This window comes from Dreissena polymorpha, chromosome 3 (assembly GCF_020536995.1).
Source record: "Dreissena polymorpha isolate Duluth1 chromosome 3, UMN_Dpol_1.0, whole genome shotgun sequence".
NCBI classification, from domain to species: domain Eukaryota; kingdom Metazoa; phylum Mollusca; class Bivalvia; order Myida; family Dreissenidae; genus Dreissena; species Dreissena polymorpha.
This window is the reverse complement of record NC_068357.1, coordinates 47,280,085-47,303,535: the sequence shown is the minus strand read 5'-3', so window position 1 is coordinate 47,303,535 and position 23,451 is coordinate 47,280,085. Positions and strand designations below refer to the sequence as shown.

The 23,451-nt window shown below is 34.7% G+C and overlaps 1 protein-coding gene across 1 annotated transcript in view; it reads left to right on the top strand.

The window, feature by feature from the left end:
• The first annotated feature begins 11,477 nt into the window (after positions 1-11,477).
• LOC127874014 (fibropellin-1-like) overlaps positions 11,478-23,451 on the top strand; it is a 116,581-nt gene continuing 104,607 nt past the window's right edge. Inside the window, exons 1-2 of the mRNA XM_052418122.1 lie at positions 11,478-11,549; positions 14,848-14,919. Coding sequence (XP_052274082.1) covers positions 11,516-11,549; positions 14,848-14,919 — 106 coding nt within the window. The 5' untranslated portion in view covers positions 11,478-11,515. The remainder of the gene's footprint in view (positions 11,550-14,847; positions 14,920-23,451) is intronic.

Below are 23,451 nucleotides of genomic sequence, written 5' to 3'. Positions count from 1 at the left end.
TGGTGATGTGCCTCGGGATGAACTGCAGAATACAATTGCTCAGACTCCAGATCTTCACTTATGCTCTCATAGAAGCTTTCGTCGTTTTTCTCATACTTTGATTGATTGCTTTTTATTTCGTCTGACTTGGCATCAAAGCTCTCTTCAAATGACTGGTATGTCCCTAGTAGATCAGTTTCATCATCCCGCCAATGTGAATACAGCATGATCTTTTCCCGGTTATGTTCTTCCGCATCTTGACTTAACGGTGTGACGTGGCTGTATAAGACCTTTTGACGCTTTCTCTTTCTCAATTGAACCCCACAGGCAAATTGTATAACATCCAAGTGTACTTCTTCATCAGCGACATCCAATTCATCAACTGTGTCATGTTCATATTCTGTTTCAAGCAATTCTTGACCATCATCACGAGATATAGGCATTTTTTCTTTAGTGCTTGGACATAGCTATTACCAAGATGCAAAATCAGCATAACACAAAAGCTCTATAACCTTTGGCCTTCTTTTGTACCTTTTCAAGACACTGTCCATTTCCACGTTTTTGGAATTTGCTGGTAGTTCTTTCAGAGCAGACAAAGGTTTTATAAGAGCTGTTCTATCGTTTGTCTTCTTTGTATCAATGAACACCACTTCCCTTGAACACCTACGTAGTGGCATTTGAAGGACCAGATATACAGCCTCCTGTGCTCCTATTTCAACACTAGACAAAAACTGATTGCCAATTCTCCTAACCTGTTGTCTAACATCACTATCAATCTCTTGGGCCTCACTGCATGCATCACTGAGAAGGTTAGAAAGACCTCTCTGCCCTTTTGAAATGTATGAAACAATGTATGAAACACATGAAAATGGATCAAGGATATACTGGATATCCATGTTGGCCTGCCAACTTTTCAACAGTACGCAATTATAGTTATTCACTCTATTCTCAGAGACAGAGCGTTTCAAAAATACCTTTGCCCGAGTCAAAGACGATCGTATTACTCGAAGGTATGTGTCGTAATCAATACCAAGCTTTCCAAGAAAATCATCGAACGACAAAGCATCACCTGCAGGCTGTGTATCATTCAGAACAGTCAACACCTGTTCATACATACCAGCATTTTCAACACTCCCTTCATAAGCTATCAACGGCTGTAGAACAATAGTCTCTGGCATAGGAGGAATCGGGAAGTTAAAGCGACAGAGGCTTTTGCCATTTTTCCTGCAAGTTGGGGCATGCCTGTGGGTCTGGTAATTTATCAATTCAGGCATGGTATCATCTTTACAGCATGAAACATATTTGTCAACAAATGCAGCTATTGTTGTATCAGAAGATACTCCATGTACAGGTGCACCGTTAACCCAGATCACCATATGAATATGCGGGGACCCACGCTGCTGAAATTCAACTCTGTAGAAAAAGTCAAGTATTTCACCGATAGGCTGCGATTTGTGGTGAAGAACATGCTTCAGGAAGTTCTGAACCCTGTGGTCAAAATATCTAGCACATGTTACAGGATCAGATTTAATCAACAGGCATTTGTCAGACCAAGTCAGGTTATCTATTTGCTCTGTGGAAAGCTCTTTTCCTTGCACCAGCATCGCCAGTGACCTCAACAAAGCCACCCATTTGGTTTCAGCTGCCGAAAAAGAACAAAACCAGGTTGGAATGCCAAGCTGACGAATCATAGCAAACACATCACGCTTAGATGCTTCCCAGTAAGGTGGTGAGCCACGAAGTGTGCGAAGTACTCGGTAGCCATCATTTTGCATAGTAAGTTTTTCAACAAAACCAGGACTAAGAATATCACCAGCAGTGAAAGTTGCACCCTTTGTTTTACATTTCCTCACTGCAAGAGAAACCTTGTCTCTGATCTGTTTTATTTGTAGCCGCTTCAATTTGAAAAATATGTTTGGCACACACAATGCAACACGCCTATCAACATTACGGAGTTCCCATTTGCAGATTTCACTATAATGCAGAGGCACAAAACGATCATCATTCGTTACTCTAGCATTGCCGCAAAATATGACAGGAAAAGAAAGTGCCTCAGAATGTATGTCCTGAAATATACTGATTGGAGAATTTGCTTCACCTGGGGCTACTGACAAGACCTGATTAAACTCGCGAAAGTCCATCGCTTGCAGGCATGTATCGAGATTACCAGTAAGTCTGTCTCTGCAGCTGTCATCCTCAGTCCAACCATCACCTGTTTCATTGGTACTAGCACTTCCATCATCTTCCAATTGTTCATTCAAGGCTGGTATTTCATGTGGAAATTGTAGCCAATTTTCATTGACAACTATCCCTTCATTTCGGAACAGTACACTGTTTTCAATTAACCATCTCGCAGCATTGAATACTTTATTTGGGCGAATGTTTTCAAAAGCAACATGATGCTTGTACGACAATTTGCGCTTTAGTTTCAACATAATTGTTTCATTTTCATTAAGCATTCTTGGCAAAGATTTAATTGTGTTGTTGACATCAGCAGGTACATTAACAATATTACCTTTCAGATTGATTTGTCCGCCCCTAGGCATCTCCCTTAGCTGCATAAATGGTAGCCTTGGACAAACCAATCTTTCCTCTAAGTTCGAAAGGTCCAACTCTGTTGGTTTATCAGGAAATTTGAGGCCATTATGTACCCAAAATTTAGGTATTTTCTGATGACTAGCAGCCGCAAAACAGGCTTGACAAATCCATTCAAACCCGTCTACACTTTTCAAGTTAGTAAGATAACGAGTAATTGTAGCTTTTTTGTCATGTTGCAACTTATCTACTGATTTCATGCTATGAGAAAAGAATGTCTGAGTACAACAGGTACAAACATAATTGGGCCCACTTGAAACAAGCGCTGTGAAACATGCAATCAGTTCCTCCTGTGAATAGTTAGAACCAGCCAACACACCAGGTGACTTGTCAACATGCAAGTCATCAACAAGAACTCTCAAATTTCTGCCTTCTAGTAAGTTTTGTATTCCCGAACCCGGAGTTACTTGAGAGCAACCACTTGAATCATGCCGATCATCAACAACATTCCTGAAGGACTTCCCATCCATCAGTTTAAGCATCTTTGCATGAAAAATCCTATCCTGCTTAGCGACTCTCTTCTGAACTCTCTTGACAGTAAACCCCTGCCGCCTGTCAAGAATTTCTATGCTAAATGGGGTAAAGCGGTACCTCGTTGGGAATTCAAATGTGTGCAGATCAAACTGCATACTGTCTGTGTTTGAGTTTACAGAACTGGCCAATGATTGAAAAAAAGACATAGTTCATCAACTGATTTAACGACCCCAAGAACACACTTTCCATCTGGGTCACTCATTCCATTGCTTCCACGTGCATGACTGTCAAATACATAGAAGTGAACCCCATCAGAATAAATGCCAACTGACATACCACTGAATACAATGATAATTTTTTTCCATTTATGTCGAGCTTCAAGGCATGCCACTCTAAAGGCATATCCAAGTGTATGGTTGGTGTGTACATTGGAGAGAGAGTTACCTTGTATGAAACCAGATTTGACACCCTCGTGTACTACATACCAGGTTTTACTTTTGTAAACCAAACGACATGGCAAATTTTCTGGATCAATCAACCCTGAGGTGCATGTTGCCTCACACAAAGCAGAGTACATGTGACTACCAGCAAAGAGAATATCATTTAGACAGCTAGTTTGCATGCTCACTGGATTGGTTTGACATGCAGTTATCAAATACATCAAACAACTGGTGACACACTGCTTGCCCCTTGCTTCAACTGGTAAACATTCTGCAGACTGACTAAAGTCGGCACAGCACAAAAGTGCAAATGCCATTTTTCATGGATTTGTAGGCTATGCGTAATAGCTAAAGTCGTAATGTTAATGAATATTTTTTTAAATATATCAACAGGTAATTTCAACACCATTAAACAGTTGATTGATTGTCATGAATATCACAATGGTTGATATCATTAATCTCAAATTAACTTTCAACAGCTAAATGTCAACAATGGCTCAGAAATTAGACACAACTATTAACTGTTTGCTTGTTTCTTAAGAGGTTTTGTTTGTTTCTTAAGTGATTAGTTACGTCCAAGATTCACAGTTTTCAAGTGCAATGTGTACATTTCATGTCCTTGATTTTCAAGTAAATTTCATGTCAATGATTTTCAAGTAAATTTTATGTCAATGATATTACAGTCCATTTCATCTCCATGATTAGCAAGAAAAATTTGTGTCCATGATTTTCAAGTAGATTTCATATCCATGATATTCAAGTGTATTTCATCTCCATGATTCTCAGGTAAATTTCATATCCATGATTCTCAATTGTATTTCATCTCCAAGATTCTCAAGTGTATTTCATGCCCATGATTCTCAAGTGTATTTCAAGTGTATTTCATGTCCATGATTCTCAAGTGTATTTCATGTCCATGATTTCTCAAATAAAGTTGAACTTCATGATTCTCAAGACCAGATAACATTTCAAATACATGAAGTACATTCTAGATGTATCAAAAGTTTTGTATTGATAATGGAACCGTCTGGGTTGAACAATCTTGCCAATAGCCAGTAGATTTGAAATAGGCCGAATTCTTAGAAAAAACGACTATGTTTCAAAAGGAAGGCAAAATTAGCAAAAGGGGTACAACTCAAGAAATATTCAAATACAGGTAACAACAAACTGATGGAAACAAAACTGTTTTGTAAAAAACATCATTTCAAATATTTCCAAATTAAACTATCATAAAACACATCAGTGAAGTGATATTAAACTGGAAAAACAGTAACTGAAGGCCTAAGAAGCAGTAATTGCCAGAATTACCCAACAACAAGTAGATGCAGCTTTGACAGTTTGAGAATACTTCCCGAAGCAGGAATCAAATTACCAACCTGACCGTGGCTTAATTCAAAGTTTCCGATTACAAGAAACTTGAACTTGTTCAGTTTATCCGCAGCAAATATTTTCCTACATAATAAATTGCATCAGGTTGGAACAGGAGCTGTTAGCTTTAACAATGTTGGGGAAAATTACCGCACTGCATCACTAAAACCAGACTGTGACAACAAAGAGAGTAACTGAATGTGCAACTTGCTTGACATGAAGGCAAGTTTAGTCGCGGACAGGAATTGATATCGCAAGCTGGCTGAGACTTAATTAAACATTATTGCAAGTCTCTGATTGAAGCAAAGTTAATTGGTCAAATTCGCTGGAAGCAGTATTTTTCTTACATAAGTTCAGCTGCATTAGTTCACAACAAAGGCTTTAACAATTTTGGGAGTATTTGGGGGAAATTCAGTGAACAAGTGTGCACCCTTACAAGCAAGTCAGCGTCAAATTCTGTGCAATAACTCCTGGTCTCCAGATGAGCTTCAAATGAAAAATGGGGAAACGCAAACATGCAACTTGTTTCACATTTTTATTTCATCTTTATCAAATAATATAGAATATTCGTGGCAGATGTTACACCGGATCTCAGCTCAGTTATATTTAGCCTTCGGTTTTCGCCTGAATGATCCGGACTTTTATTGTTTGTTTTTTTAATGCCAAATTGTGGATTCAGCAACTCGTGAGAAAACTCACCAACATTTACATTGTCTCAGTGCAGTGTTGACTCACAAAAATAACGTCACTGTATTGTCAACACAGCCCTTAAATTCCCCAAATGCTTTAAAATATCATTTCATGGTCATCGTCTTTGCCAGGTCACTTCTTCGACAAATAAACGCGAAATGCAGCAACGCTAACGCAAAAGATTAATAAATAGCATGCACAATGTATACAAAACACAATACTCTTCAACTTACGACTAATTGTCACCGCAAAAATACTTACTTTTGACAGGAATGTATTGATTTTTGCTTGATTTCTTTACGACAAGATGGCGTCCTCGGTCTTCAGAAAGCGTGGGTCACGTGATCTTTCGCGGGAAAAAATTCGCGGGAAAGATTCATGCGCATTCGTTGCATTTATCCCTAGAAGGGAACAAATGTTAGATAGACTGAACGTTAAAAAATAATTGGGTTTGTCATTTTGTTACTACATATCCTGAAAAAGAAAAGCTTAGCAAGACATTGTGTACATGTTAACCCCGCACTATTTGACAACCTATTCACCGTTAAATAACGGAAATAGCCGATATGATCGGCTATTTCCGTGCATTTTCAATGCGCATGTACTAACATTTTCACAACACCCAATCAAATTGCGCCAATCAAATTGCGTTAACAGAGAGTTAAGTTCTGTGGCGTAGACAGAAGTGCTCCGAAGTTTGCAGTAATATGCAAATTAGGCTGAAGATTGGCTACTGTGTATTATTGCCGCTTTGCGTCAATAATCCAAAAAGAAAAGCTTAGCAAGACATTGTGTACATGTTAACCCCGCACTATTTGACAACCTATTCACCGTTAAATAACGGAAATAGCCGATATGATCGGCTATTTCCGTGCATTTTCAATGCGCATGTACTAACATTTTCACAACACCCAATCAAATTGCGCCAATCAAATTGCGTTAACAGAGAGTTAAGTTCTGCGGCGTAGACAGAAGTGCTCCGAAGTTTGCAGTAATATGCAAATTAGGCTGAAGATTGGCTACTGTGTATTATTGCCGCTTTGCGTCAATAATCCAAAAATGGTTTTCTAAATAATATTTCTTGATGATTAAATCATAATTGTTATGCTTCATTTACTGATGTAACCAGATTATATACACGTACGTGTTAAATTCTTTTCACGGAACATTCTGTATTGTAAGATAAAGGGTAGTGCATTATTATGCGTTCGAGCGAAACTCGAAAACTATTTTTTAAGAGTGAATTAAACTTATTATTAGCAAGTAAACCTGTGTACCTGGGTATTTATAATAAGGTGTTCACATATTCAGAGATTTTAAGCGCATTTTTTATCAAATTTAAACTTGACTAAAAAGTATGTCCTCTAGAGTCATGCACATCATTTACTAAAATAAAAAAGCTGTGAACTTGTGCACCTGGGTTTTTGGGTGCAATTTGTAACATTAATCTTTAGGGACTACAAACTTAGAGTATGTTTGTGACCGGATTTAGATCATCGTATAGAATCAGTCTGTATTATATGATAAAAGCAATTTATTGTTTATTTTCTTCTGTAAAACAGTGGGCTAATAAATTATAACAGCCATAATATGTTTAAGTATATTATTATCTATTATATGAGATGATTTTTGCAATGTTTTACATCAATTATCAAAAAGATGAAAACAGATTTGATAGAGCTCATATTAACTATTATCACTGCGCTTAAATTTTGCTGCACCTGGTTAATGACAATAAAACAAGTGAATCAATTTTAGATGGCGATTTCTAAAACACCATGTAAAGTTGTCCTCTGACAATAGCGCGAGCCTGTGTTTCTGTAAACACAGTATGTTTAGTAGAGACGATTCGTTATCCCAAATAATGGGAATACACACTCTTAAATTTTTTCTGACATTAATTTATTATTAAAATGTAATTTGCATTGTACGACTGACTACGGTATGTATAAAAGTACATTTAGATGCATGAGTGAACACCACTAACTGTACGTAGTTATATTATAAAGGTGATGTACAATTGTTGAAAACGTGGGTTGGTGTGTGATCGTTATAAATTGTAAAAGCTTGAAAACACACCGTAGGTGAATCTATCAGTCATCAAGTAAATGATTTTAACGCATGCTATTTCTGGTTTTTTATTGTTTGTTAATTTTTGCCTTCTTAGATAATCATATTAAAAAAAACAATCTATTTCACACATGTCCCTGTGACGTAGATGTGCTCAATCATTTTTATAAATGTTATATTTATCTAAGAGTAGCTGTCGTATATTTTTGACATCACTAGGTCGGCGCTAAGGAAAAAAAGTAGTACCCAAATTTCAGCGCTACGATGACGACCCACATAATAACCTTATATGCTCAATGAACAACATAATTATTTTCATAAATATTTTGATATCAACAAGAATTGTATTAATTTATCAATAAAACCACATATAAATAATTTATAACCTGAAATCAAATACTTCATCTCATTTTTTTTTTACTTTATGGCAGTAACAGTAGACAATGTAAGAGCTTTCCCCAAGATTGCTTTCAGACGCAATTCAGAGGTTCTTCTTGGTTCTTTAAAGATACATTTACTGCAACGTTTTATTCGTGAAATGATATTTTTCTACACAGGTGAAGGTACTGTACCCTGGATAGTATATGGGCCCAGGAGCCCAATATACTCAAATTAATATATAAAATCATGTTTAATGAGAGCAAAATTGACAATAAAGCATGAAAAAAATCCCCACCCTCTGATATTGGAATCATAACAAGGTCATTTACTAAAATTTATCATAGACTTGTCTTCGCGGGCCGCAAACATGTCAAAAATAGCTTTAATCCAAAGCATCCCTTGGTCCTCTTATGGGCAATTTGGACAGCTTTTTAAAAAAATTTACTTTAAAGAAATCTGTCCAGCCGTTTACTCGCAGTCGGCCGATAACCAAGCAATATTTCGAGCCCGTTTGTCCATGAGAATAAATCTTGGACAGACTTTCAAACAATATTTTGACTTGTCTCCCCTTTATCGATAGCTCGCGTCCTATTTCTTTAAAACAAAGAGGCATGTTACATAATGCATGCAAATGCAACCACTTGCCCCTAAAAACTAATTCCAATACAATCAGAATGAGAAAGTATTTTTCATTTATTTACATTTGTCAAAGCGTCGTTGTTGTTGTTGATTGGATGATTCTGTGCCTGGCTCTGTCAGTGTAATGCACTGCTAAGCCGGGTTCAAGAGCACGTGCTTCTAGCAGCGGAAATGAATGGCGACTTTCGTTTTTAAGTAAATCAAATAGGTTTAAAACAGTTGTTGCATAGAAAATATACACTTTTGGAATTAGTTTTTGGGGGGAAGTGGTTTCTTTTACACGATCGCTGTATTTTACAATCTAAATAAAGGCGCTACAATACAATTTGATTAATGGACATGTGTCTGAGATTTATTTAGACAACACGTTATTATATCAGTTTATTAAATGCTTATGCAATCTACAAGAACTGATATGTCTATAGTCTGGGACAACTCTTGGTTGGGACTTTGGACACTGAAAATTACAATAGCTAAATTTAAAACGGGTGTTAGTCCATACTCCGGTAATTTGTTTTTAAATATTTGGATTATGATTATGCACGTTTTAAATAAATGCAAACTCTTAAAAGCAACACGAAGGCTAAACCTGACGTCTACTAAACGTACTAGCTTGGTAGGTTCTTGTGTACTCTAAAAGAACTTCGTCTATAATAAAGGAACAGTAAGAAAATTTCTGTTCCTATATTGGTTTGTGTTCGAAATGAGGATCTTGTATACTTTTTATTAAACGTTGAGTATTCTGATTCGGAAATGTCGATGAATTATTATAAGATTATTTGAATGACAAGACTTTATCACTCTGTGTGGATGAACTATGATACAAATAATTTAACAGAACTTTACCTAGTTCATGATCGGTGTCCAGTGTAATTTATAGTGTTAATTGGAATGGGCAAAGTGTTATAAGCAATGTGTCAATTTTAATTTTATTGCAATATTTGGTAATTGCTCGATATTTATAATTAAATAATTCTAATAAATATACTGATTTGGAATTTAGGACACTGTAAAATGTGTCGTGTGCGTTTAAAGGCAAAACAACTCTAGAATCGATCGGCGATTGCATAATGTGGCCCATTTAGACGGAACGTATATATATCAGTAATCAAGATGCGAATGTACTCTAAAATAATGTGGGAAAACACTTTTTTTAGGCATTTTGGATACGTAAACATGACCGCTGTACGTTATAATTAATACAAAAGCGATACAACTAAATTTGACGGATAGTAAGACTTTACCCCTAACATATGACAAAAGCTTTTCTTTAAATGGGATTGCGTTCTAAAATAATGTATTTATACCTTGGCGAAATTGACCTCCATTTTGCCATTGTATTAAGTTTGGAACATTAACATAAAAAATAGTGTTCAATATATGGACACGTTTAATAAAGGTTTCCATTCTTTGTTACTAGAATATCACATTCCGAGTTCAAGGTTGTTTTAGTTTTTCTGTGTTAACTAAATAGAACAAACACAAACCATTCGAATATTTTATAAATAATAGACGTAAAGTAATATTCACATATTGTGTTTTTTAAATGCCTTTCCTTAATTAATTTACAGATTCGATTTTAATAGATAAATAAATGATTGCAGTGCTTTTGAAATAGCGATCAACAGGCAGGTAAACGTGTTATTTAGCTGGGGCTCGCTGGAGATAATTCTACTGGCTGTACACTTGAATCGCTCATTAATTGATGTTACGAGATTACATGTTTTTTGTATGATAAGTAAACATTTTCACTTTAAGTGTTCTTCAAATCATAACCGGGAATCTGTTGAAAGGTTTTCCTGTTTTGTTTGAACGTTTAGTCACGTAGCACTGTTTGTTTTAACTTCAGGGACCTGAGTTACAATCAGTTACGAAATGTTTTTCGGGCTGCGTTCAAGTCATTGAATCAACTTCAAAAACTGTCATTTACACTAGCATAATTTGTACTTAAATACATACTGTCCAATTGTCCATATAAATATTTGTAAGTTAATGGTCTGCTTGATTTTATGGAAGAACTTTCTCTATGGTTGTCCCTTTGTCATAAGAGGTGCATAGATTTAGCGTAGAACATGCATACACTTTATCAAAAACTATAATTATAATTAGTGTACGCATTAATCCCCTTGTGTCAAACAAGAACTATGTAACGTCACATGTTTGTTTATATCAGGAAGGATAATAAACGAAGGTCGACAGTGTTCAATAGAAAGTTCCCGTCTTTTGCGTTTTCAACCACAATCATGTATGATCACAATCATCGTCATCATCATCATCATCATCATCATCATCATCATCATCATCATCAACATAATCATCAGCATCATCATCATTATCATCATCGTCGTCGTCGTCATCGTTGTCTTCGTCTACGGCTTCGTCGTCGTCATCATCATCGTCGTTGTTCTCTTCGTCGTCAGCATCATCTGCATCATCAGCATTATCAGCATTATCAGCATCATCTTTATCATCATTTTCATCTTCATTTTCACAATCATTAGCAACGTGTTTACTTGTGTTGCTTTACTGTGTAATCACAAGGCGCTGTTTGTAGTTTTTCGTGGTTGCTTGGACGGAAGAACTGTCTCTGATTTGTGCCATTGTCTTATGTATGTCATTTCGTTTACTAGGTTTCTTCGCTTTGTTAGAGGTGGGCTGTTTATTAATGAAACTATGCAATGTCCGTGTTGTTGGTACGTGCAGTTTGAATAAAGTCTCTCCTGCTTATTGGCATAAGCAAATGCACGTTAACCATTTCTTAGCTTATTTATAATACATGATTATTTGTTTCGTAGCAGAATAACTATGTTTTTAATTCAGTTGACTTTGTTTTTGTTCCAGGGATATAGGCTACAACTCGCTCTCATCCCTACCCAACGATGCATTCAGAGGACTGCAGAACCTACAGACACTGTAAGTTGTTTTCGCGTAGTACATATAATTCATGTGAAGTCTAAATTGCGTATGTTTGTTTATATTTGCTTCAGGCTGATGCATCACTATAGATCGTTCTCAAATACAAAATACGGTATTTAAAGAACTTGTGAGATGTTATTTTACTTGATTAGAAAACTAACCCGTTTCATAAATTGAATGCAATTCCATTTTTTAAAACGTTCCCCGGAAAACCTTTTCGAAACTGAAATTTTGCAAACTTATGTATCCTTAATCTTGTTAATATGCCTATGTACGAAAATAGTATTTGATACATGCTGTTTGTGATAAATAACTGATTATCTTCGCTTAATAAATAATGTATTTTTCAGTTTGGAAAGTGTGTGCACAATTAGCCTTTCCATTGGATGTTTCCCTTTTCTCATGGGATTTTCATTTTTCATTGTGATTATATTATTGTTCAATGTTATATTTCCCACTTAATGCATAGAAGACATTTCCATCGATGTTTAAATGTTTTAAGTAGGCTTTTTAGTTCTATTTATCAATTTTAAGCAGTATTGGTGTACTTGCGCCAATTAATGTTTGAAAGATATTGATGGAAATACATTTGTAAATGGGGAAAACATTCGTATGGGAATTTTGTATATACATTTCATTGCATATATGCTACGACTATCTTGATTAAGTTTTATACATAGTATAGCTAATAGTTACATTTGAACAAATTTGCTTTAACTATTTACATGTCATATTTCCCCATTTATCCTTAGTGAGTACAAATGTGGAATAATAGAATGTTTTCTACCTCAGGACACAAGTCATCGTATATAATCTGTCTGTATTTTTTTAATTAAAGCAATACATTGAATTTTTCTTCTGAAAAACAGTAAGCGTATTAGTCATAAAATCCATTCTATGTTACATTGTGTTTTGAATTAATAAGTAGTATTAAGATAATGAATATGGATAATAAAACTACTATAACAATATAAGAATATTTCGTCTGTGCAATTCGTTTTCAATGTGTTATCTTGATAAAAAAGTTAGTCAGTTTATGTGATATTTTTGTAACCGAATCATTACATATGTATATTCATATACCGTCATTACAATATATGATTTAAAACACTATTTTATTATTGTGTTTGCCCTTGATGACTTTATCACTAAACATCAAACAAAATTCAAACAAAATGTCGCTTGTTTTCAATAAATGTAATTTGTAAAAGACCAAATGTTAATCTGAATAAACTGTAAGCAGGTTTGTTATGTACTGTTAGGTAAATAGCAGTAGGACGGCAGCTCAATTGGTTGTTGTAGTGGAATGGGCAAAGTGTTATAAGCAATGTGTCAATTTTTATTTTATTGCAATATTTGGTAATTGCTCGATATTTATAATTAAATAATTCTAATAAATATTTTGTTTTGGAATTTAGGACACTGTAAAATGTGTCGTGTGCGTTTGAAGGTAAAACAAACTCTAGAATCGATCGGCGATTGCATAATGTGGCCCATTTAGACGGAACGTATCTATATCAGTAATCAAGATGCAAATGTACTCTAAAATAATGTGGGAAAACACTTGTTTAAGCATTTTGGATGGCCGCTGTACGTTACAATTAATACAAAAGCGATACAACTAAATTTGACGGATAGTAAGACTTTACCCCTAACATATTACAAAAGCTTTTCTTTAAATGGGATTGCGTTCTAAAATAATGTATTTATACCTTGGCGAAATGGACCTCCATTTTTCCATTGTATAAAGTTTGGAACATTAACATAAAAATAGTGTTCACTATATTGACACGTTTAATAAAGGTTTCCATTCTTTGTTACTAGAATATCACATTCCGAGTTCAAGGTTGTTTTAGTTTTTCTGTGTTAACTAAACAGAAAAAACACAAACCAATCGAATATTTAATAAATAATAGACTTATAGTAATATTCACATATTGTGTTTTATAAATGCCTTTCCTTTATTAATATACAGATCCGATTTTAATAAATAAATAAACGATTGCAGTTCTTTTGAAATAGCGATCAACAGGCAGGTAAACGTGTTATTTAGCTGGGGCTCGCTGGAGATAATTCTACTGGCTGTACACTTGAATCGCTCATTAATTGATGTTACGAGATTACATGTTTTTTTGTATGATAAGTAAACATTTTCACTTTAAGTTTTCTGCAAATCATAACCGGGAATCTGTTGAGAGGTTTTCCTGTTTTGTTTGAACGTTTAGTCATGTAGCGCTGTTTGTTTTAACTTCAGGGACCTGAGTTACAATCGGTTACGAAATGTTTTTCGGGCTGCGTTCAAGTCATTGAATCAACTTCAAAAACTGTCATTTACACTAGCATAATTTGTACTTAAATACATACTGTCCAATTGTCCATATACATATGTGTAAGTTAATGGTCTGCTTGATTTTATAGAAGAACTTTCTCTATGGTTGTCCCTTTGTCATTAGAGGTGCATAGATTTAGCGTAGAACATGCATACACTTTATCAAAAACTATAATTATAATTAGTGTACGCATTAATCCCCTTGCGTCAAACAAGAACTATGTAACGTCAAATGTTTGTATATATCAGGAAGGATAATAAACGAAGGTCGACAGTGTTCAATAGAAAGTTCCCGTCTTTTGCGTTTTCAACCACAATCATGTATGATCACCATCATCATCATCGTCATCATCATAATCATCATCATCATCATCATCACCATCATCATCATCATCATCATCATCATCATCATCATCATCATCATCATCATCATCATCATCATCATTATCATCATCATCATCATCGTCGTCGTCGTCGTCATCGTTGTATTCGTCTACGTCTACGTCGTCGTCATCATCATCGTCGTTCTTCTCTTCGTCGTCATCATCATCTGCGTCATCAGCATTTTCAGCATTATCAGCATCATCTTTATCATCATTTTCATCTTCATTTTCACAATCATTAGCGACGTGTTTACTTGTGTTGCTTTACTGTGTAATCACAAGGCGCTGTTTGTAGTTTTTCGAGGTTGCTTGGACGGAAGAACTGTCTCTGATTTGTGCCATTGTCTTATGTATGTCATTTCGTTTGCTAGGTTTCTTCGCTTTGTTAGAGGTGGGCTGTTTATTAATGAAACTATGCAATGTCCGTGTTGTTGGTACGTGCAGTTTGAATAAAGTCTCTCCTGCTTATTGGCATAAGCAAATGCACGTTAACCATTTCTTAGCTTATTTAAAATACATGAATATTTGTTTCTTAGCAGAATAACTATGTTTTTTAATTCAGTTGACTTCGTTTTTGTTCCAGGTATATATACAACAACCAGCTCTTATCCCTGTCCATGTATGCATTCGAAGGACTGCAGAACCTACAGACACTGTAAGTTGTTTTCGCGTATTACATATAATTCATGTGAAGTCTTAATTGCGTATGTTTGTATATATTTGCTTCAGGCTGATGCATCACTATAGATCGTTCTAAAATACAAAATACGGTATTTAAAGAACTTGTGAGATGTTATTTTACTTGGTTAGAAAACTAACACGTTTCATAAATTGAATGCAATTCCATTTCTTTAAAATGGTCCCCGGAAAACCTTTTTGAAACTGAAATTTTGCAAACTTATGTTTCCTTAATCTTGTTAATATGCCTATGTACGAAAATAGTATTTGATACATACTGTTTGTGATAAATAACTGATTATCTTCGCTTAATAAATACTGTACTTTTCAGTTTGGAAAGTGTATGCACAATTAGCCTTTCCATTGGATGTTTCCCTTTTCTCATGGGATTTTCATTTTTCATTGTGATTACATTATTGTTCAATGGGATATTTCCCACTTAATGCATAGAAGACATTTCCATCGATGTTTAAATGTTTTAAGTAGGCTTTTTAGTTATATTTATCAATGTTAAGCAGTATTGGTGTACTTGTGCCAATTAATGTTTGAAAGATATTGATATTGGAAATACATTTGTAAATGGGAAAAACATTCGTATGGGAATTTTGTATATACATTTTATTGCATATATGCTACGACTATCTTGATTAAGTTTTATACATAGTATAGTTAATAGTTACATTTGAACAAATTTGCTTTAACTATTTAAATGTCATACTTCCCCATTTATCCTAAGTGAGTACAAATTTGGAAAAATAGTATGTTTTCTACCTCAGGACACAAGTCATCGTATATAATCTGTCTGTATTTATTTAATTAAAGCAATACATTGAATTTTTCTTCTGAAAAACACTAAGCGTATTAGTCATAAAATCCATTCTATGTTACATTGTGTTTTGAATTAAACAAGTAGTATTAAGATAATGAATATGGTTAATAAAACTTCTTTAACAATAAAAGAATTTTTCGTCTGTGCAATTCGTTTTCAATGTGTTATCTTGATAAAACAGTTAGTCAGTTTATGTGATATTTTTGTAACCGAATCATTACACATGTATATTCATATACCATCATTACAATACACTGTATATGATTTAAAACACTATTTTATTATTGTGTTTTCCCTTGATGACTTTATCACTAAACATAAAACAAAATTCAAACAAAATGTCGCTTCTTTTCAATAAATGTAATTTGTAAAAGACCAAATGTTAATCTGAATAAACTTTAGCAGGTTTGTTATGTACTGTTAGGTAAATAGCAGTAGGACGGCAGCTCAATTGGTTGTTGTAGTGGTGTTTTTTTGAGTTGTTATTGATACAGTACGTGCATTTATAGTTAATTTTTATAAATTGTTCCTTAAAACATGTGAGAAGTTTGCGAACTTTTCAGATTTCCGTGAAATTTGATAGATGATGATGATGATGATGATGATTATGATGATGATGATGATGATGATGATAATGTTTCAAGTTTCAATGTTTATTGCTATATGGTCTCCGGCCCTTGCAAGTGCAAATAACTTCGAATACAACACCATTTCAAAAACACCGACAAAATATAAGCAAACATACAAATGTAATGGTACAGCTATTTATAATTAACTGCTATTCAGTAACGCATTTCTTCTTTCAAAAGCATAATACAAGAACATAGAAGTACCCCTGATAACCTTTTCTTCTCGGGAGCTCATGATTATGTTTAATGTATTTATAGTAGCGGGTGTATAATACTTAATTGGTATATACCTTTCTTGGATGTCTAAGTATATCGTGCATATTAATAGAAATTGTAATTCATTTTCAATAATAGTTTTGCAAAAAGGACAGAACCTTTGGTCCCTGTCGATATTCAAATAGCGGCCCTTTTCAATCATGAGCTTATGGGAAGAAATTCGAAAGCATACATATGCATTTCGAAATTTATGATAATGATGATGATGATGATGATGATGATAATGATGATGATGATGATGATGATGATGATGATGATGATGATGATGATGATGATTCGTGCGTTCTCACGAAGATCTCACTGTCTCTAAGACTATTCTTGCGAATCCTTTTATGCATTCTCACGAATACTTTACAGTTTCCTATGCTTTCCTTGCAAGTCTTTTCATGCGTTCTAATGAGGACCTCACATTTTCCAATGCTATTCTTGTGTGTCCTTTCAGGCGTTCTCACGACGACCTCACAGTCGCCAAGGCTTTCATTGCTGGTCCATTAATTCGTTATCAAGACGACCTTAAAGTCTCTTAGGCTGCCATTGCTAGTCCTTTCATGCGTTCTAACGAGGACCTCACAATATTCTACGCTCTCCTTGCGAGTCGTTAAATGCGTTTTCACGACGACCTCACAGTCTTATAGGCTTCCATTGCTTGTTCTTTCATGCGTTCTCACGACGACCTCACAGTCTCATAGGCTGTCCTTGCAAGTCCTTTCATGCGTTCTCAACACGAACTCACAGTCTCATAGGCTGTCCTTGCGACTCTTTTCACGCGTTCTCACGACAACCTCACGGTCCCCATGGCTCTCATTATGGGTCAATTTATGCGTTTTGACGACGACCTCACAGTCTCCTAGGATCCCCTTGCTTGTCCTTTCATGCGTTCTCACGACGACCTCACAGTCTCATAGGCTGTCAATCCGAGTTTTTTTCATGCGTTCTCATAACGACCTCACAGTCCACAAGGCTCTCATTATGGGTCCATTTATGCGTTCTGACGACGACCTCACATTCGCCTACGCTCCTTGCGAGTCCTTTAATGCGTTCTCACGACGTCATAAAGTCTCATAGGCTCTCATTGCTAGTTCTTTCATGCGTTTTACGACGAACTTACAGCCTTCAAGGCTCTCCTTGCGAGTCATTTCATGCGTTCTGACAACGGCCACACAGTTCCAATTGCTGCACATGCTAGTCCTCTCATGGGTTCTCACGAAGACCCCACGATCTCATAGGCTGTCCTTGGGAATCATATCATGCATTCTCACAACAACCACACAGTCTCCTAGACTCTCCTTGCTAGTCCTTTTATGCATTCTCACGAGGACCTCTCAGTCTCATAGGCTGTTCTTTCATTCGTTCTCACGACGACTTCACCGCCTCATAGGCTGTGCTTGCAAGTCCTTTCATTCGTTCTCATGACGACCTCACAGTATCCAAGGCTTTGCTTGCGTGTCCTTTCATTCGTTGTCACGACGACCTTACAGTCTCATAGGCTGTTCTTGCTAGTCATTTCATTCGTTCTCATGGAAACCTCAACGTCTCCTAGTCTGTCCTTGCTAGTCCTTTCATGCGTTCTTACGACGACCCAACAGTCTCCTAGGCTTTCCTTGCGAATCCTTGGTCGCGATAGAAGCGCAGACAGAACGCAAGTCATATTTGACAGGGGACATTTTAAAAAGTGTGAAGAGCATATATTTAGAATTCGAAAGTTGAGCAATAGTTCCAATATTAATTGTAAAGTTAAATATTTTAAATTATGATATAAATTGTCAGCAATTTCTGTCAAAGGTAAAAACGTGTTTACATAAAGCTCTCCTTCACGCAAATTACTTGACGAGATGTGAAGAACGTTTTACAACGTTCACGACATATGTTTCTCAAACAAATACATATTTAAGTCGAACATGTCGATGTATGGTAAATGCCTTATGCAAACCGCTGCGATAATGTGAACATATACTCGTGGTATCTCTTAATTGTTTTGCACAGTTGATTTTTTAAATGACTTATTCGGGTTAAATATGACACCACACAGAACGCCTTATCACACGCTCCATTATTCCACGTTAAACCTCATAGCTTTCCTGTGACGTGACGTCATGAGTATCAACGTTCGTTACAATGATTCGAACATAATAATAAACGTCCAGCAACATTATTTAAATAGTAAAAATTGTTACCATCAGCGCCTTAGAACGGTCAATCCAAAGAGTTACCCGCTTAAAATGCTTATAACACATAATTAGTCCTTAAATACATGCATATGTCTGCTTTTGAGTATTCGGTATATTTTCATCCATTTTATATTTTAACGGTGAATCAATCTTCAACTTATTCCTTTCGTATTATCTCTTTTTCAATTTATCGCCAATGTCGTGTTAATTAATGTCCCGTTAAAGCACAACGCGAACAGTAAGGAGTTAACTATGAATATGCATTGCTATGGCCAGTGCTCACACCATAGCTGAATTATGAATTTGCACACGTTTAAGTTTATTACAACAAGGCATTCAATGCTCTAATTTTATTATTAAGAATGATATATTTCTTTAGCACATAATTTCTCCTTTTTTATTAAATGGACTTATATATGCACCTGGTATCATGACATATGTTTTCATTTTATAATCACTGTAACGCAATGAATATGAGTATACACAGTTAGCTTTTATAACAACAGTATTTTATTGCACTTAACTAACTTTTAAAGGCAATGTAGGATAGTAATAAAGCACTTTAACGATCATACAAGTGGATTAATTTTACTTTTGCCACCAGTCAACCAGTCAGAAAACATCTATCGCATAACAGTTTAAAGTAAAGAAAAGAAGAAAAAACATAAATACAGAAACAGATACTATTATGCAATATATGTGATGTTTAACATATTGAGAACACACACCAGCAAAACTTTACAAATTTACCTATTATCAATACTTTTAAGGTACACACTGCTTTAGCATAAAACTTGTTGATAGTTTGACAGTCTAACCACCAGACATTAAATACTTCTTATTTCATGTTACACGCGACATAGTATAATTCATCCTTGTGTCGTGAATAACGAAATGTTTGCAAGATGTTTTTTTAAACATATTTCATTTTCCTATCCTTGAATAATGGTTTACCATGTTTATAGTAAAATGATTCTGAATAATTATTAATATATCTTTGTAGTTTCCTGAGAGCAGAATCAGTGAGTCTCTGCCTCTGTTTGACAACAAATATCACAGCGTATCCAATCATATTTTTGAAAATATTGTTCTTAATACGCTTCGTCCAATTGATTTGGCGAAAGGAGAAGATAGGGCTGACGTGAGTAACGGTTATGTTGAAGTGTTGTAAGTTTCACTCAGTATGAGAGGCATCTTTAAATATACGTCACACTTAGCAGCAAACGTATACACTATACAGATCTTGTTTTGCAGACGGATACGACAATTGAAACCGGTTTCTTACTCTCCATTTAACCGAATACCAAACCATCAACCCATTCGTTTTTAAAACCGAAAATCGAACTGACATCTTCCATTTATAATTACTATATTCTCAAGACTAGATCACCAAGCTTTTAAAATAATTTAATATGAAGCTATAGTATACAAATATTATTCTTATAGATGTCTACATAGTTGTATTCATTAATAACCCAAGCACTTTTTTGTGGCTGAATTACAAGCAATTAGCTAGCTCATTATTCCTCATTTTAAGCGAATTAAAAACTGTAACTTTTGAACGGTAAAATAATAGTCCATTCTTCCAACCGTAGCCGTTAACATTCCAAATAATTATAAATCTAGGTATGACATTACAATTTTTCATACAGCATATCACTATATATAGAGAATAACAGGTTACTGCCGGATCTTTTTGTAATATATCAGGCAATGCTTAGAATAATATAACGGCGAGGTTTGCCGAGCCGATATTTTATTCGTGCCGAGCCTGATATATTACAAAAAGATCAGGCAGTAACCTGTTTTTATGTTTATCATACCTCTACGTACCCGATTTTAAAGAAATTATGAAAAAAACGCTAAAAAGCTGCAGTTTTAGCGGGAAAGAATATGACTTTTGTCGTTTGACGTGTTAATAATGACGTCATGAGCACGCGCGCTTAATATTTGTAAACAAAAAATGTTTTTTGCTGTTTGTGTTGCATTTTGTGTTCAAAATATATTACATCTTGGTATCAAATTGTTTGTTTTGTTGAATAGGATTCGATATTACTAGAAGTGATTACTTTATAGTTGATTCCGAGTCTATGACCATCCTCTACAAATGACTGATATAAGAAATTCCTGTTAACCATGATATACAAAAATATATTAGGCAACGTTATATCAGGCAGATATCAATGCGGTGGAATGATAAAGTTCTATAAACAAAAATTCAATTTCCTATGTCACGGGTAAACAATGACTACGGAACAGTCTAATTAATGTTTATTAAAACAAAAAGAGGAGCAAGTATTTTCTTACTTAACTTTTGACTTCGTATGTATCAATATGAACCACGTAATTTTGACAATCATTTTACATGTTTTCCTGATGCGACATTATTTATTCGAACTAATGTTTACAAAGGTTTACTTATTGAGAAGAAAACAATTCAAACCGAATACAGAACTGGCTTTTTTCACTTCCATAATTACGGTAGATTATTAAAACTGCATGCCATAACTATGGCAATCATGATTTTCAACACATATAATGACTATCATTTTCTTACTTAAATAATAACTTGACATAAACCAAACTGTGAAAAATAAGTCTACATATTGCTATGATGTTAGAATAATTATCCCTACCTATTTCCACTTCGTTCTGTTACCTAGTCATCTAGTTCATTTTTCGAGGCTGAACATGGAACCTGCATGACATTTATTAAACTGTTCATATTTTAATATCGCCATATAAATGAACATGTAGTTATAATTTCAAAATAAATTTATATTTAAATAATGAATATAGTAATACTAAAAATAATAAATTTTAAATCAGTGTACACTTTAAGACTTTTCTAACACAACACTTTTCAAATTTGAATATCTCAGTTATAAGTTAAGATGTTGATTTAAACTTAACGTGTGATGATTTGACTACAAGACGAAAAAATACGAAACTATACATACCCCACGTGCTGAAGCGTGCAATTGTCATGGTTGAATGATTTAATAGTGAGCTTGCTCAAAATGTAGTCAAATGATCACATTAAAAATGTTAAATCTAAATCTTAACTCATAACAGAGATATACAAGTTTGAAAAGTATTGCGTTAGAAAAGTCGCCAAGTGTAGAAACGTTTGAGGTACGAATACAACTACATGACGTCAATATAGCCAACCTGGCTATAACTTTCAATCGGAAATACACTAACTGATAATTGATATTTAAAAGCTTTTTTCAAAGCTATCGGGTACACTTGTATACATGTTCAAAATTATGTAAATTACAACATTCTGTTGTACATAAGGCTTTAATAAGGAATACGGCAAAGAAATGGTAATTGTTTTATTTCTTCTGTTGCACAAAAAAACACAGAATAAACGTATGGGTAGACATGTTTTGGAATATATGTTATAGCATCATAACATGCAAAAGATGTTCAGGGTAATATGGTAAAGTTTCTTCTATAAAATTATTTATCTAGTTGGAAATGCCGGTTCCTTATACGGTTGGAATCAGGAGCTAGTTACTTTTACTTATTCGGCATCGAACAATACAATGAAGCCGAACTATTTTAGAACAATAACTTTGATAACTAATGCATAAATAGTGGCATTTATAGTTATGTGGTATATTGCGTTACATGTGTACATACTGTTATACATGTAATTAGAAAATGCCTTTCCTTATTTGATTTGAATAAGAAATAAGGAACAAGTTCCTTAGTTCCTATTTTAAGGGGAAATGCAGTTGAAATAAATCACATGCGTTTGATAACGTGTACGTGACCATTCAACCAATTTTACGTTTAAATAATATTTTTTCCATCTTAAAGTGCGCCCTGTTCAGTGATCAAACGTTTGAAACACGTGTTTTCTCGGACCATGGGCTTACACGTTCGTTTTTGTAAAGAACATGCACAGGTAACATGCTGATACTGTCCCGGGCCGTCTAAATTCTTCACTTGCACATCACAATTCATTTGATTTTGCGGTAAATGACTTGTTCCTTGCTCCTGTTTCCCTGCCCTGTGTAGTTTACGTGTGAACTCGCACATATTTTACTGTGCTTTTCTTTATACCAGGCGGATTTATAGTCAAATATCATATTAGTGCGTGACGTGCACAAAAGTAATGAAGCACGTGTGTGCATTTAACCATATTATATATTTTTATAGTAGAAAAAGTTTCAGACAATACTTGTTTCTGTGTTTTGGCAAATATATATATATATATATATATATATATATATATAATATATATATATATATATATATATATATATATATATATATATATATATATTTATATATCATTATAGTATCAAACAATCTACTAATGATACACTCAAGCTCCGTTTGAATTCGCCCTTTGAGCTTATACGCTTTCAAATACGCACGTTTCAAATGATTCTCTTGTCCTCATCAATATCAAAATATGCACAACAACTACTACTCAATGACAAATAATTCGTATTTGGTTAAGCTATCTAAGACTTTCTGTGACTATGGTTTCTTGAGAGGAAATATGCAACGGGGAGATTGAACGAACTTAAACTCAATTTATAACTCATACAGTTGAGACGAATCATATTCCCAAAAAACTTGGAATACAC